Raw genomic sequence first — 17746 nt, forward strand, 5'->3', positions numbered from 1 at the left:
CACAAACCCTCATTAGACAACAATGGAACAAAATTATGAAAATTTTTGTGGTAATCAGACTGTATTTCATAAAGATATGCAAGACTGTCTGTTTTCACCACAATATGCAGGATTGTTGTTTTATATGTTGGGTGTTTTAAGGACTATTGCAATTCTTTTGATAACTTTTTGTCAGGAGCATCCACAGATGGTACATTCAAAGTTTGGTGCAAATCTGTCAAATCACATAGGAGGAGTTTGAAAAAGTAAGTTTTTCATTTTTCGCAAATTTTGTGAGTGGAAAAGTACCGCAAAAGTGAGCGAAATTTAGGGAACATGTAGATAAAAGGTTTAAAAATGTGCAACATATTAGTTATTAGTGGGAGTTATGGGCCAAAAATGCTTTTGTGTTGATAATAGCGCCACCTGCTTGTCATTTTTTGGTGCGTGAGTTACAGTGGCCAGTCTATACCACCCGAATTTCATTGACATAAGTATTATGGTATGGGCACAGTGCCAAATATTCAATTAGACTGCCACCAGAGTGGCACCCAGTGGCTGATTGGTAACACCTTTGTCAGATATTCTCAGGAGGGCATTGGCAATAATTGCATAGAGCCTTAGGGGCTCATGGAGAAGCAGTAAACTGAGTTTCATGTTTGGACACACGAATGTGGAGATATGCAACACTTCCTGTTTGGAACAAAATCTGCAGGAAGTTGTTATTTTATAACTTGACTATTGTTTGGACTATCAAAATTATTTTAATACCTTTTTGTCAGGAGTGTCCACAGATGCTGTGTGCATAGTGTGGTGCAAATTGGTGAAATCGCCTGGGAGGAGTTCGAAAAAATTTGTTTGCAACATTTTGTGAATTTGAAAAAAAAAACAAAACAAAAAAAAACGTGGTGTGCGTGGCCTATACCATGAGATTCAGCACAATTCAGTGAAAGCGTGGATATAAGGTTTTTGAATGTGTGATACAGTTTAAGGGAGTTATAAACCAAAACTCCTTAACTATAGTGCCACCTACTGGTGGAAATTTAGGATAACAATGGATTATAAAAACATTTGAAAGATGTGAGCTGCGTTGCTGAGAGTTGAAGTACGGTATGTTCAGACAGGGAAAAATACGATAATTTTGACAAAAAAGTCATCACTACAAAAATGACTCGCTGGGCTGTGACCTGCTTGGGCCCTAATTACACCAGTTTTTTTGTTGCACTTTACCATTGAAAATCCGCATCTGTTTCCTCTCTGTCTTTGGCAGAGTTTCAGTAATGCAGACCTTGTGGATGAAGAGTCTTTGCTGGGGGAGAGGAGCTGCTCTACTCCACAGTGGAGGTGCTACATCAAGTACATCAGCTCCCAGCAGATCCTCCTCACCTTCCTACCTGCTTCCTTCAGAGGTACGTGTTCACTTATGTTGTATAATGTTGCATCAGTCGTTCTTAGATTTTCAACGCCATTCTCAGACTGCAGAAATGTTAAATGTGGGTACTGTGTTTATCTGGCAGATGTTCTGATGCTGATGTCATCAGGGCTGGAGACAGAGCCTCAGAGTCATGTCAGCACACAGGAGGATGACACTTTGACTCCCAGCAACACATCTCAAGCTGACTTCCTGTCTGGCTCAACCAGTGGGCTCGACCGGTCTGAGTCTGGCCTTAGTCAGGCCAGGAAACTGCGGAGGAGTTCCAGCAGTGGACACTTTACTGCCAGATCCCCTGTGCTCTCAACATGGTCCGAGGGCCAGACTGGGCCCGCTGACTTCCTGGACCAGGACAGCTGGGACAGCAAAGTGTCTGAGACAGAGATTGGGACCCCAGGCTCAGGTCTCTCTAATGCTCTTGTAAAAAATAAAAAGTCAACAGTAATTTAAGGGCCAAAGTTAAGCAACACATTTGTTAAATGTTACCACGCTCCATTCATGTATTTTTACACTCAATGGATAAGACTGAATGATTTGGGGAAAATATGAACTTTTCTTTCTTTACAGATCTGGGAGAAAAAGAGGGGGTCCAATTCTCTGAACCACAGAAGGCAGATTTCCACATCAGTTTCAGCAGGGACATTTCTCAGCCCAGTGCCAGTGACAGCAGCCAATTAAAGTGTCCAGTCTACGTCTACAGCTGCTCTCTGGAGCAACTCAAGGAGCAACTGGTACACCCCACCCCTAGTCGCCAACCGAGGGACATCTTCCTCAGGTACTGTGCTCACTTGCAGCAACATAGACAATTGCTGGGTCAGATATTGTAAGACAGAAAACTGATAACCATACAGGATTCAAGGAATTACAGTGTTAATCACGATAATAGGTTTTAGGTTTTCATCTTATTTGGCATGAATTACTCACTATTAACTCACTATGTAATCATAATTAATTATCAAGATATATTAAAATAACCGGGGCGGCTGTAGCTCTGCGGATAGAGCAGGTTGACTAGTGAGCGGAAGGTCGCTGGTTCAAATTCCAGCTCCCCTGGGGCAGAACAGAGCTGCATGTCGAACTGCAACTGCACTTGAGCCACAGGTAAGTGTCACCACGGTGTGATTGTATTTACAGTTGCCTACGAGTATGATGAAGTCAGCAGGAAATTGACCAACTAGTTAGCTCTGCTTCGGTCTGCTATGCAATGGCGTTTGAAGCAAGTTAAATGTTAATAATATTACGATGGAGCTTGGTTGTCACAGTAAAAACTCTGGAAACGTGCAGACTGGAGACAGAGACGATGCTGTTAGGGACTAGTTGGGTCTAGATTTAAGTAAAAGTAACATATGCTAGTCCTAACCTGGAGTGTGTGAGAAGCAGAAAGAACGTGGGAAAGAAGCAGAGCGGAGATGGACTGTGTGGAGGTGGGTCTGCCAACCGGAGATAGCTTGTCTTCCAGGACAACACTGCCACCAACTCAGACCTGTGCTCTCTCTCTCATCTTTGGTTTTCAGTTCAAAGTTTTTAAAAGAATGATGGTGGATGGGTCTTCATGCACCAGGCTGGTTCTCATGCAGGTCAGATGCGTCTTGTCTTCAGACTTCAGTCAGTGTCTTCCGCATGGCGCTCACTCAGGCTACCACACAGCACCCCCAGCTCCCACACTCACAGGAGAGTCTCTTTTCCTTGATTCCAGGGGTGGAAAGCCATACACCTCTCCAAGCGAGGTCATCTCAACCTCAGCACCACTTAACCACACCTCTTAGCTCTCTCATGAAAACCAGTCCATTAATTTGTGAAAAACAGAGGGAAAGAGAAAGGGAAAGGGGACTAGGGAAAGAAAAGGACGAGCTATAATCCTTCTACTCATAACAATGTGAATGGTGTCCAAGAGTTTTGAGACTATGTTGGAGACAAACACAGCTTTCGCTAGCTGTTAGCCATTAGCTACATGGTAGCTACTGTAACAACACATATGAACAAACAAACATTATTCAGACACACTAACCATTCTGAAACATCCTGCTACAGTCAGAGTCTGTACTTCTTCAGGAGCCTCTCATTCTGGGTCTGATTCTGGTTAAAACCGGTATGGTTAAATGAAAGCATCTCTGCGAGCCATAGCGATACATCCGCCATAAACATTTGCACATGCTAACACTAGCCTAAGAGGTGTCTTCAGAGCGTCTTCCTGAAAGGGACGCATAGCAGGCAAGGCTCTCCAAGTAGGCATTGACAGGCAGAGTTCATTAGCATAAAGGTTTGGTCGCTGCTGTGACAAACAAATTTCCATGTGGAAATATACTGTAATTTATTAACCATCTCAAGATTGTTGTCTCTTTTCATAATCTGTACCTCAGTACTACTGTGAATTTAGTCATGGGGTCTGTTAAACTTTGTTTTGTCTTAAATAGTTCTTTGTCCCCTACTAGGTGTTGAATCTTGCAGTTCTCCCACGTCATTTCGATGTCTTTCCATTTGGCTAATGTATAGTCCTTATTGCACCAACATGCCACAGCTCTTATCTGTGCTCTCACTCAGCACTGCCATTCCTCCTCTCTCCTCAGGAAACTGTAGTGTCATGGGTTTAATCCTCAGTCTCTTTAATCCCCAGATAAACCTGGAGATCCATTTATCCCATCCCATTAATGTTCTGATCAATCTGTGTGTAATTTGCATTATATATTTTGTCTGGTTCTTTTGTAATGTTGACCCCAAAGTATTTAATCTTACCTATACCCCAACTTAGTTTTGATTTGTCTCTGATTCTTATTGTTGGCGTGTAGTTCAGAGTTAAAATCTGTGTCTTTGTCACATCAAGTTTATACCGTGAGTAGTGTCTGTATTCCTCCAATAAATCCATTAGTACTGGAAGACTTGCATCTTGTCCTATGCAATAACTTTGCCCACAAATAGACCCAATTTGTGTACTGGACCTCCTGCATCCACCCCCGTAATGTTCTGATTCTGCCTGACTGCCTGGCCCAATGGTTCAATGAAGATATCAAAGAGTGTCGGAGAAAGACAACACCCCTGTCTAGTTGACCTTCCTATTTGTCAGACTCCCATTAACCTTCCATTAACTCTTGCTGTTGGTTCATGATAGAATGATTTTATACAATTAGTAGAATTTCCATTAAAGCCAAACTAAAAACATTATACAAAAAGGTCCAACTCACACCATCAAATGCCTTTTCGGCATCCATGCTCACTAAATTTGCACTCTCCCACTCTTTTGTATCACCTTCACTATATATATTGTTTTCCTCACATTATCCTGTGCCTGCCTTCCTCTGATGAAGCCAGTCTGATCCTCATCTTTAATATTGGTAATTTCTCAGCTCTTTTTGAAAGCGTATTTTTGAAAGTATTGATCTTATAATCAGCGTTAAGTATGGATATTGGTCTGAAGCTGCTGCACAATACTTTATCTTTACATTCTTTAGGGATTATAGTTATGGGTGTCAAGGTGTTTTTCCCTCCTTCATGGTGTATTTAAGTGAAGCTAACAATAAGGAGCTTAGTTCCTATCTAAATATCTTCTAGAATTCAGGTAGGAACCCATCACTACCTGGTGATTTACTGTTCTTTGTTCTATTAATTGCATCCCCCATCTCATTCTCCGTAATATCTGAGTTTGATAATCTATTCTGTTCTTCCCCTATAGTTGGTAAGTCTCTGTAGAAAAGCCTTCATACTCTTTCCTCTGCTGAGGTTGGTTGTGTGTATAAAGTGTCCTATAGTAATCCTCAAACTCTTCTATTTCATCTGGCTTTCTGAGTAACTCATCGGTTTTGGGGTTCCTGATCTTATATATATTATTTAATGTTTGTTGTACTCTACCTTCTGGCCAATAATTTATTTGCTTTGGGTCCCTCTTCATAATACGTCAGCTTCAGAAACCTAGTCCTCCTCTCCACTTCTGTTAATAATATCTCATCTATCTTCCCCCTAATTTCTTTTACCTTTTTATGTGTCACCAGATCGCTTGTACTTTTACATTGTCTTTGTAGCTCCCATTTTTTTTAGGGCTGCTGGTTGTGCTGTTAGTTTCCCTCTTATCACTGTCTTCAGTGTGTCCCAAAAAATTGTTGGGTTCCCCATTTTCATTTTCCTCCATATATCTGATCATAGCTCTCTTAATTTCTTCCACCAATTATTATTCAATAGGCCTACATTCAGCCTCTAGACTGTGTTCCTCTTTCTACCGGTTAAATTCACTGCTAAGTATCTTACACTATGGTTGGACAAGTCTGTAACCCCTATCCTAGAGCTTTCTACTTGTCTCCAGTTGTCATGAAAAAAAAAAGAAATAGACAATACCTAAATAAGTTGATTGTGGATATGAATAGTGTGTGCATGCTCTGTCCAGTGTGTGCATGTCCCTCCGTCCTTGAGTCCTAATTCCTTCAGTTGTAAGTTCACGTAGGTCATAGTTCAGTACCACATTAAACTCCTCCCCGCAGATTAGAGTTCTCTCCATTTCCAGAGCTATGATATCAAACAGTTTCAAAGAATGTCTTCTCGGTGTCCGGTGGTGCACATACATTAGTTAGTGTTACCATTTGTCCTTCCATTTTCCCCTTCACCACCACATACCTCCCCTCTCTGTCATAAATGTCTAAATAAATGACAGCGTTTCTAATTAGTGTAACCAACCCTCTCTTGTTACTTTGCTTAAATTAACCATAGAATGTATTGTTATATCCATATCTCTCCAGTTTTTCATGTTCTTGTGTTGATAGATGAGTTTCCTGTAGTAAGATAACATGTATCTCCTCCTTTCTAAATTTTGTCAACACCTTTCCTCTTTTAATTGGATTCTTCATACCATTAACATTTAACAACATAATTTTGATTCCCCTATGTTGCATCATATTTCCCTCCAGCCTCTGTCTGTCCCCCACATGTCACAGAACACAATCAGTGGTATACTAGCAACAGCTAAGCTAAAATAACAAATATTAAGGAACAAAAATTTGGTCTTCCAAGGTGTTTGAGGGTTTTACCCTTGTTCCCCTTTTCCCTGCTGGTCAGTGGGGGGTGAAACCTCTCCTAGTGAAAGGGTCCCCCATAGGCAGAGATCTTCCCAACATGTGATCTCCCAAGCTCACTATAATTGTCCAACATTCAAACTAAGCTCCAGAGCTCCTGGCCTGGACTTTGTGTATATTTTCCATTTAGTTTTTAAACCCTCTGTCTTTCAAATTGTGGCACAAGTGGTCTTGTGTGTCCTTTCGCTTATAATAAAAAGTTATAAACAAACAAAAAATATAAACAAAAAGTTAAAATGAATAAATGAATTAAATAAAAATTACATCCCTCATTTATGGAATTGAGGTAAAGTTGTTTTCTTACTTAGTCCAAAAGGTTGATCAGGGAACAAAATAACTAGCTACATTGAAGAACAGATAGACTGTGTGTCTGTGCTCTGTTTTCTTTGGGGTCCCCATGGTCCACCACCTCTCCTCCCTCTCTCCTTTTACTCTACTTTGTATCACGCTGTCGTCTTCTCACTCTCATCTCCCGTCTTGGACTCTGGTCCAGTTGCTGGCAGCCTCCAGTTTCTGCAGCAGTGTAGGTCACTCCTCTTACTGGTCTGGCCATCCTCTCTGTCACATGGCCGTCGCTGCATCCTGGGCACTGCTGTACACTTTAATTACATCAGCCGAGTGAACTCTCAGTGTGTCCATCGGTGATTGAAACGAATCCCCCTCTCTTTGAGAATTTTCTTTAGTCCTGCGTAGTTTCCGATGCTTAGAGGCCACCTCTGCCGCGTAGTTGTGGTCAAAGGTCACTCTCCATCGCTCCACTTCCACTGACATTTGCCAGGCCGTCTTGAGGATGTTTTCCTTGACTTCAAACTTCAAGAAGTTGACAATAATCGCTCTTGGGGGTTTGTTGGGTTTGTTTGTTTTGTTGTTCCACTGTGGTTTTGGTGCTAATGCTCTGTGCGCTTTTAGCATCTCCAGTTTTGACATTCCCAGTTCTTTGAGGATTAGCTTGTCCACATATTAAATAACCAAGTCTCTTTCCTGCTCCTCTCAGCCCCCACAATCAGATATTATTTCTTCTTGATCTCCCTTCTAAGTCAGATACCTTATCGGGGAGTTTGATTTGTTGTTCCAGCAAAGCTGTGAGTATTTCCTGCACCTCGGTGCGCCACTCCTCCATCTCAACCGTATCTTTAATGTCTTTATTTTGAGCCCGCATATCCACGTCCACAGTCTTGAATTTTCTTTTCGGCACCTCTGGGAAACTGGCCAGCCCTTGCTTCGTCTCCTCTCCGAGTTTGTCCATATATTCTCTCAATGGTCCAACATTTTCATAAACTCTTATCAGTTTGTCCTCCATTTGCTTGCCAATTTTATCTAATTTAGCATCCACATTGTGCTGGCCTGTCTAGATTTTAGCGTGCGTGTTATCTAAACCTCTCCGGGAACCATCACCTTATCGCAATAGAGAGGTTTGTATGTCCCAATGAACCTGGGAGCTAGGTTGTCAGGAGCCATGTGCTCCCGATAGGGTCTCCCAAGGCAAATTGGTCTCAGGCGAGGGGCCAGACTAAGTATGGTTCAAAATACCCCATGAAAAATGGAGTTGTGAGGCAAGAGACCCTGCCTGGAGGAAGCCCCGGGCCCACGTCCGGAGCCAGGCCTGGACGGAGGGCCCGTGAGCGAGCACCTTGTAGGTCTGCCACGGGGCCCGGCCAGGCACAGCCCAAAAGAGCAACGTGGCACTTCTCCCTCCCCCATCCCGTGGACCCACAGTCCGCAGGAGAAACCGCTGGGGTCGGGTGCGCTGCTACATGGGTGGCAGTGGTGGTGATGGGCCTCAGCGACCCAGACCTGGGTTGCAGAGGCTGACTCTGGGGATGTGGAATGTCACCTCTCTTGGGGGGAAAGAGTGGGAGCTGGTGCAAGAGGTTGAGCGTTACCGGTTGGATCTGGTGGGGCTTACCTCCACGCACAGCATCGGCTCTGGATCCAAACTCCTGGATAGGGGCTGGACACTATTCTTCTCTGGAGTTGTCAAAGGCGTGAGGCGCCGGGCGGGTGTGGGGATACTCACAAGTCCCTGGCTGAGTGCTGCTGTATTGGAGTTTACCCCGATGTTGCATCCAGGAGTGACTCGGAGTAGAGCCGTTGCTCCTCTGCGTGGAAAGGAGCCAGTTGAGGTGGTTCGGGCATCTAATGAGGATGCCACCAGGGCGCCTTCCTAGGGAGGTGTTCCTGGCACGTCCAACTGGGAGGAGACCTAGGGGTAGACCCAGGACCAGGTGGAGAGATTATATCTCCTCTCTGGCCTGGGAGCGCCTGGGAATTCCCCAGGCAGAGTTAGCCAATGTGGCTGGGGAAAGGGAAGTCTGGGGCTCGCTACTGAAGCTGCTGCCCCCGCGACTTGATTTTGGATAAACAGTTGACGAACACCTGTTCATGTTCTGCCTCGACCTCCATCTTTCCAGACTGTTTTTCAACTCTCGTCTTTTTCTCTTTCGCTTTTGTACTTTCTGTTCTGTTCATGACGTACTCTTCCCACTTCGAGTTGTAGTTATGGGGTTTCTTTCGTCCTTTTTTACTGTTTGGCTGGGAGCTCCTATTTTGCCGCCTATCATCTCATCAACAAACGGGAAGTCCCTCCATTTTCCACTTCTTAATAAGAGTTTGAACACCACTGGTTGGCATTCTCAATTCATTTATTATCTTTTTATATTCAAGTTTCATACCAAATGCATCTTGGAAATTGTTTCAGTATTTGTGTACACCATTATACTTCTGACTTACGGTTAGGTTATTAATGGACATTTTCTAATCGATCAAAATATGGTTTATACTGATGATTCAACTAGTAGACGTTCAGGGGCTAACAACTATTCTAGCTGACATTTATTCAATACATCTGGATAGATTATTAGTTTGTTTACAGCCTGTCTGATATTACTTTTTGTCCCCAGATTTCAGCGATTACTTTGGTGTTTGTATAATGTTACTAAACCTATATACATTATTGGCAAACCTACATATAGAAGAGCCAAGATGTAATAATCATAAATTATCCTTTAATGAATTATTTCCCTACCAGTGTTTCACATAACTTTTGTCAGAAGTAAGATGCAATCCAGTTAACGTGTGTCTTTGATTGTCTCTGCGCGTGAGAATAGAGCTCAAGATGCTGAATCCTGGGAGATGAATCAGCCGATGAAGTTCAGGTAGCACTGCTTGACTGTGTTTTTCTGCTCTCCTGCTCATTAATGTCAGGAAGAGATGAAGTCAAGATGGAGGTCTTTTATCCAAGAATATCACACTACACATCTGGATGCAAGGATAAATGTGTTTGTGCATTAAAACTGATGCCCACAGTATGTGCTGGCAGTTGATTGTTTGCTAACATGCTTGGATGAAGGTTTGTCAGATGTTTTGTTGTGATGTTGCTGGAGAGTTAATCCAAAAAGTGGCCCAAAAAGTCAATAAACATGAAGTGTTTAATAACACTATTTTGCAGCATCCAGGCAACTTGACAGTGACATTATGCAAGTAGAATATTCCTTTGAGTGGGAATTTCTGCTTCACTACTTGTGCTCTTGTGGTTATGGGCAAATGGACCTGAAAAATGACCTGTAGACAGTCATATCGACATTATACTAGCGTTCTAATACACTTTTACGTCTCTATCTGTAGAATATGTATAGCATGTGAACTGTAGTTTTGTTTTTTGTTTTTTCTCCTGTGCAGGCTTTTTTTTTTAACTCCCCCCCCGTTCTCATTGAAGAATAGGTGTTATAGGTGTTAAGAATAGGCGCATGTTAACTGTGTCCCTTGACAATTTCTCTTCAGACTCTGTTTGTTCTGCTTTTGTTTTTTCTGACCACAATGTATTAACATTACAGAAAGTTGTCTCGATTTGTTTACTTTTGAGATCACATGAGGTGGTGCACAGCTCCCTCAGACAAGAAAATCTTAATGATATACTGTAGCCTGTTATGCACTGCTATTTTCAAGTCATGGGGTGTGTGCAGGTTTTAGGTTAGAAAGGATAACATCTGTGAAGATTCTCCTTATGTGCATGATGCAACCCGATTTCACAGCTGGTTAACCCCCAGTTTATCACATTAAGTGTTATTTTTATGGTAATAAACCTGTTACACCTGAAGCACTGTTACATAAGACATTTTTTCTTGATACAGAGACTACCAAGGAATCCTTGTCTCTCAAATTGGGAACTGTTGTGCTTTCTTGCAGAAATGCCTGTTGATTATATAGACCCTCAGTTTTATCCAATTAATACAACCTATAAAATAAAAGATCAAGAGGGCTTTTTGTTGTCTTTTGAGATAAAGAGTCAGAATAACCCGGAAGGGTAAATGTTAAAACAGGACACACATTCTGCCTTCTGGTTTAACATGAGATGCAATGTGATAGGTAGACATCACAGGCACAAAGTTGATAGAATAACAAATATTAACATCTTAAATCTTCTCCAAATTCATAAAAACAAAAAGTATTAATAATGTTGCTGTTTCATATTTTTTCATCTTTTAAATACAGAGAAATTAAACCATTTTATCATTTGGCAAATCATATATGTTTAAGCCTGCGCCAATGTGACTCACGCTGTCCCTATGTACATCTGTATGTCCCTCCTTCAGTTCTAAAACGCAATATCTCAAGAATCTCTTGGGGGAATATTTTTCAAAATGTCCGCTTGGACTCAGTGATGAGCTGATTAGATTTTGTGGGTCAAAGATCATGGTCATTGTGACCTCATTGCGCTCAATTCTCGTGAACACGGTGTCTTTGAAACAAATTGAAGATATTTCTTCAGATTTGGTCCAAATGTCGACTATAACTTGAAGATGAATGGATTTGATTTTTGTGGCCAAAACTCAGGGGTCAAGAGCTTTGGTGTCCCATTCTCGTGAACTTGATATGCCAAAAACGCATTGAGGAAATTTGGTGGTACAATTGTCCATTATAACTCAGGGATATACTGTCTAGATTCTGGTGGCCAAAGGTCAGAGATCAAGGTCACTGTGACCATGCAAAATACAATTTTAAACAAATGACTTATAGGGTAAAATGACTAAGTTATGACAATTGATTTTCAAAAGGTCAGAGGTCACTGTGTCATCATAATATTCTGCTGAATATGTTCTTCTCTTATTCGAATCCTACCATCTTCTCTACTGAAAATTCCCCATTTTAAGTGATTAGGGTCTGTTTTCACCTGTTAAATGTTTCTGTAAAGTGTTTTCTTTTAAGCATGATGCCTCAAACGCATGCTGTGGAGGTACAGCTTTGACTTTGCTTAATGTAATTGAGATCTGGGCTAATGCTTATTAAAGCTCATGCAAAATCACTTGGAATTGAATTGTCTGTATTTTTAGCTGACATTTTAGCTCTACATATTTTTCAGATTAAGTTTATGTGGATAAAAATAAATCTATTGGGAAATATCCTTCATCAGTCTATTTAACTCAACATGTTTGCATGTCCTGTCTCTGTGTCTCTGCTGTGCTGTTGTCCTCCGGCAGGTCATTATCTCAGGAACGCAGCAGTCCATCCCCTTTGACTGATCTCCTGACTCAGCCTCACAAACACACCGAGTTGGCTAGCTACTGCAGCCTGCTGCATGAGCACTACCACCAGTGCTATGTCAAAGGTGACCTCCCTGCACGAGCATAAAATCTAATCCATCATGAAATTCATATATATATTTTTTTGATATATGTTTATTATTTTTGAATCAGAAATAACAATAATTGACAATGAAAAAGGTGAAAACAACACGGTGCTTCACAAGAGAAACAGCACATTAGTCTTTGCCCTCAAAAATGTCAGTACAGGGTTCCAGATCTTATTCAGTACATCTCCACTGTCTTTATCATAAAATCTTAAGTCTTTCCAAATGTAATATGTTTGACATTTCTATCAGCCACATACAGTACCTGGAAACAACTTCCACTTTTCACACCCACAGTGTTATTTTATTTTGCCATTCCAAACAAAACAGCAGTTTCTTTATCCTTATTTGCATGAAATAAAAGAATGAGCAGATCCAAGAAATGCAATCTGTGGGTTAGTCTTCCATGTTGGGCCAGAGTCTGAGGCAGCAGGCGGGCCATTTTTCCACCACGGAAGAATAGATAATTGAGCAGCCCAGAAACATATTAGTGGTGTAAAAGTAGCAATTTTGACGCTAGTGTAAAAGTGCCCCTGCACCCCATTGAAAATTAGGCATGAGGGAGAATATAAAGGCAGTAGCAGGAGGATTTCACATTTCCTCGTAAGTTATATTGTTGATTGGATCAAATTGTGGCAACTGTCACTGATTTTCATTTACATTTTGAAAAAAACACTGGCTTGTTTCAAGTTGGCTAATCAGTAAGTTGCAATACTGCAATGCAACAAAAATCCAACATGTCTATTTATAAGATAAAGCCGTTGAACATGTGTCTTCTTTTGAAATACAAATAAAAGTGACGTGCTAACTGAATGTAAACATGTCAGCTGCAGCATTAGTCATTTAATTGCACACTGTGTTGCTTAGGTGTATACCGCAGTCTGCAGCAGTCCTACAGCATCAGCTCCCAGGATGTCCTGATGGCCATGGACTACTGTGAAGAATCCCTGCAGGAGATCGATGTCACCTCGTTTTTACGCACCCTCTGTGGACACATCAGGGTCTTCTGGGAGCATGGTGAGGCTCCAGGATTGGGAGGGAATCCAAAACCTTCCAGAAGCCCTGCCACCTTTCACATTGGAGAGGTTGAGGACGATCAACTAGATGAGAGGGCTGCCATGGCCTCATCATCCAGGTATCTGCATTGTACATGCTGTATTGTAGGCAACTGGACATGTTTAAGTTTCCTGAAGGTGTTTAACCTCTCAGTTCCAACTAACTGGAGGGGAGTTGGCAAGCTTTTTAAACTCTGTGTGGGATTAAGGACACGTGCAAGCACTGAGTTCAAGAGGCCGTCCACATGGAAACACTCTTTTATGTAAATGCACATGTTTTGCATCGATCCTCCACATTGATCCTGTAAACACAGTGCCTGTGAACGCACTTTTTTGAAACCGGGTCTCAGAGTGGAAAAATCCAAAAACGCTTCCCTTGTGTTTTCGTGTGGACAGGGAATCTGCATACTTTCCTTATCAATGACGCCATCATCCCACCCCACGACAACTTGCCTTCGACCTCTGAACCCCGCAACATCTCATAATAACGACAACAACAATGGCGGACTACATGCTTGTGTTTGTGCTGCAGAAGCTATTGAGCCTTTCTTGCAACTTACTCGCATTGTAGTTGAGTGTGAGTCGCAGCAGCAGTTCCACCTCATTATCGGTCCACACAAAGTATTCTGGTTTCCTTGCTCTAGCCATTTTTGTCTTCTTCTTCTTGTGTTCAGTTTCTCCATCTACTGTCTGTTTGTATACAGCCTGCAAGCTTACAGTGTTTTGAGTTGTTTTCAGTAGACCCGTTTGGACGCAAATATTCTTGAAATGATGACAGAGGGAAAACGATCATTTTGGTGCATGTGAACAAGACCTAAGAGTTATTAGGGCCACTCTCCAACCGGCCTTCGTGTGGGTTGTTAGGGCTAGGTGTGAACCTAGGTGTGATAATTAATGTCTTAGGTGGCTAAGTAGGTGGTCATCAGACAGAGGTCAAGTAAGTCACAAATGTGGTAGTGATTGAAGTTGGTTCAGCTGGACAAAATGCTGTCATGTAGCAAGCATTTCTTTACCATCTTAACAGCTTTTTGAGTGAGAATGCATGTAAAAAGTGAGGCGACATCATAAGAAACCATTGTTTTGTCTGGGTCCAGTGTTGTTTCTCTCACCTTGTTAGTGAGATCCTGTGAGTTTTTGATGTGGTGTTAAGTGTTACCGACCAAAGGAGCTAGGATACTGCTTAAGTGCTTGGATATATTATAGGTAACTGAGTTGATGCTGCTAATGATGGGTCTGAATGGTGCTCCTTCCTTTTGTATCTTGGGGAGTGCACAGATACATGATGGCTTCCCCGACTGCAGTATGTGATATAATGGCCTAATGTGTATACATACTCACTCAATGCTCTGACTGCTGTGGTCAACAGGCAGGAATCTCATTTACAATTTAGTCCATGTGCCCATGTGTTTCCCATGTGCTAATTATTAATGTTGTGAAATTTCTGATAATAGTATCGAAATGGAGGATGTTAGTGAAGCTGAATCTAGAGGCAAGTCCTCTACATCTCCTCTGGTCCTGGATGAGTACAAGACACGCAAGATCCCAGATTTCTCTATGACACTGCTTCAGACACAGCCCAAATGTGAAGTGTATCCTGATCTGCACAAAATAATCCAGGTATTGTCTCATTCATCTTCTGCTCTTAATTTCATATTCATAATGTTATTTCTTTGAATCATAAGCCCCATTTATACTGCCTTACACGCTGTTATTTTGCCTCGCTGTCTGTATAAAAGTAACAGAGGCAGAATGGGGTAACAGTTTCATTTCACCTCTGATCCAACGGCAGATATAGTGGCAGAGCCTTAACAGAGTGAATCTATGACTGTGTGAAAGTGTAAACTGGCAAGGCAGGACAGGGACGTTCTGATCCTTCACTGGATATCGCTCAAAATACATTTGTACCCACAAATCAGCATTATAACATCAAACAATTGTGTGGTAGCAGGTAATGTCTTTGACAACGTATGTGAGAAAATGGAAAAAATCTATCCAGAAAACAACATCTGTCCCAGGCAGCAAGAATCAGGCAGCTTTTGTGGAATTGTTGTCTTAAAAGAGCAACAGGCTCTCCTTTTGATAATTAGTTATTAAGCTTACAATGTGAAACTGATGTCATTCTGATTCAAATATAATCATTCGACAGGATAAATTCATGGAAATCGTGTCACAATACTTCAAAACTGTGCCCTCCAATCCACACTACTTTTTCTACTGTCCATCCTCATCCAAGATAGAGGTGAGTTGACAAAACTGTTTGACATTTTGTGTTGTTTTCTTTTGTTTCGGCTGACTTTTCTTTCATATCTGCAATCAAGCATAATGAAAATTGCTATCAGAGATTATATTGAGGAAATAAAAAAAAAAAACTTGAAAAACAAACGAAAGGAGTTTGTATTTCTTTAACCAAAGAAAAATCTAATCTAAGAGATCATAAATAATGCAGGAGGTTAAGTTGTGCATGTGAAAACCAACCAAAATCAGTTCTGGCTTGGAAAGCGACACCACTCTCCCTTCCCCACCAAGCTGTTGAGTAAACTAGATGAACCTTTGCACTGTGGTTTGTCTTCTCAGGAGGACTCAGAGGATGGGGATGTAGGGAGGAGACCCAGTGAGGAGCTGGTGTCAGAAGCTGAGCCAGCCACTGATGACGGTGAGGGTCAAGTGAAAAATTAATTTGATTTTAACTTTTCAGTTTTCAGCTTCAAGTATATTGTTCAATAGTGACAGTGCATGTACACAGTCAATTGAAATGTTGATACAACAGCGTTATTCTGCAAAGTGCGTCACAGAGCAACGACATTTACAGAAATACAGTGAGTGGAGTGTAAGATCTCATTTCAGTGTCAGGATTTGCTGTTATTATAAAGCTTAAATCAGTTTGGCCCAACTCAGACAGTGAAATTAAAACAAAACTGAAATAAAAACTGAGAAACTAAATTAAGATAAAAACACAGAAAATTAAAACACTATAATAACCCTGACACGCTCACTCACTCCTTTCTTCATTGTTAGAGTTGCTCTGTGAATGGCAATAAATTTAGTTATTTTTTAAAGTAATTCTGGGACTTTATTTTCCCTACTTCAAAATAATCTTAAACAGGTCTTAAAAAGTCTCAAATTTGACTTGTTCAAACCTGCAGAAACCCTGGATAGACCATTTTCATGACATTTTGTGGACCAAACAACATTTATTGATCAATCGAAAAAGGGTCAACAATGAAAATGATCATTAGGTGCAGCTCTGCAGTAAAATGTACTCTTTCAGTACTCTATTATTTTACACAATAAAAAATGTATGTATCACCTGATCAATATCAGAGATGTTTACTCTCAAATATCATTATCAGTATCATGAGGTTCTTTTTATACTTCTATAAGGATTACTTGTCAATATGATTTTGAACTGTTGACATATCCTCACAGAGTCCTGGTATAAAATATTATTGTTTGCTATTTATCTGAGGTTGTGGTTGAGAGTACTTAATACACCACACAACCTCCCAAATCCCACATACCTCTATTAGTGCTGTGCAAAATACTCCTCAGTTTTTGACGACCCAGTGTTGAAAGCGAGTTGACTGTGTTGTGTGTAGAAAACGTGTTGGGTTGCTGCATCATGATGGAGTGCGACACAGATTTAGTGGTGGAATATGAGGAGCAGGCAGGCACCAGCTTTCACACAGAGGGTGAAGATCAGTCCCTGTCTGATTCCAACACGGTCAATCAGGACCAGGACTCCTTCAGCATCCTGGACGGAGACTCCCTGCTAGAGTCTGAGGGGCCACAGCTGGACATGCCACCACTCTTTGTTCATGTCACGTGTTCTGTCAATATGAAAAGCTGCCATGGTTCCATGCCCATACAAACACTTCCTACCTGTCTCGGTGAGTGCAGCCATGATTGTCTCTTTGCCTTACTCTGGTCTCAATTTTCTACAAGTATGACCATTGAGAGTATTTCTTTTGCTTTGATTGCAGGTGAGATCATTTCCTGCCTGGAGAATGCTGAGGCCTTACAATCAGTTGATTTGAATGAGCTCTCAGTCACATTAGATATTTTTGTTCTGACACTACCTCTGGAGATTGAAGTCATGGCTAATTTCCATCATAACAGGTGAGTCAGATCTTGAGCAAAAAGAGGATTATTCAAATTATTTGTAGTGCTTCATGTAACATTAATAAATAATAAGATTTACTTCAGGGCACCACCCTTGAAGAAGGGTAAAGCAAGCCAATTCACCAAATCAGTCTCATAAAACTAAACTATAAGTCTGATTGATAATTAGCAACTACAACCAAATTTACTAGAGCAGCTGTCATGGTTGAATAATTTTGGAGTTCTTGACAGTGTAGAGGTTGGCAACATTCTCTCTTGTACAATACTAAAGAGACAGCATGAAGGTACTTGCTGGCTTGCTGGCTTAACAAAAATTAACAAAAAAAAAACATGGTGGTTCTTGCACCATGTGCTCACTGACATCACAGTTGGTGTGATATGCCCCAGGCTGAAGGATATAGAAGATGTTTAGCCGCAGCCAAAGTCCTTGAGTCTGTGTGAAGCATAATTCAACTAATGTTGAATTAGCTGTGTAGCAAAG

The 17746-nt window shown here is 41.3% G+C and overlaps 1 protein-coding gene across 11 annotated transcripts in view; it reads left to right on the forward strand.

The window, feature by feature from the left end:
* szt2 (SZT2 subunit of KICSTOR complex) overlaps nt 1–17746 on the forward strand; it is a 175207-nt gene that overhangs the window by 41997 nt on the left and 115464 nt on the right. For all 11 annotated transcript variants that reach the window (XR_005077613.1, XR_005077614.1, XR_005077616.1 and 8 more), the window contains exons 24-33: nt 1250–1388; nt 1497–1814; nt 1979–2186; nt 11943–12070; nt 12959–13226; nt 14598–14763; nt 15293–15385; nt 15721–15799; nt 16743–17033; nt 17127–17262. Coding sequence is in view for 7 of the 11 variants with exons in the window: in XM_037113705.1 (XP_036969600.1) it covers nt 1250–1388; nt 1497–1814; nt 1979–2186; nt 11943–12070; nt 12959–13226; nt 14598–14763; nt 15293–15385; nt 15721–15799; nt 16743–17033; nt 17127–17262 (1826 nt within the window). In the remaining 4 variants the exon portion in view is untranslated. The remainder of the gene's footprint in view (nt 1–1249; nt 1389–1496; nt 1815–1978; nt 2187–11942; nt 12071–12958; nt 13227–14597; nt 14764–15292; nt 15386–15720; nt 15800–16742; nt 17034–17126; nt 17263–17746) is intronic.

Source organism: Acanthopagrus latus, chromosome 11 (assembly GCF_904848185.1).
Source record: "Acanthopagrus latus isolate v.2019 chromosome 11, fAcaLat1.1, whole genome shotgun sequence".
In the NCBI taxonomy this organism is placed as follows: Eukaryota; Metazoa; Chordata; class Actinopteri; order Spariformes; family Sparidae; genus Acanthopagrus; species Acanthopagrus latus.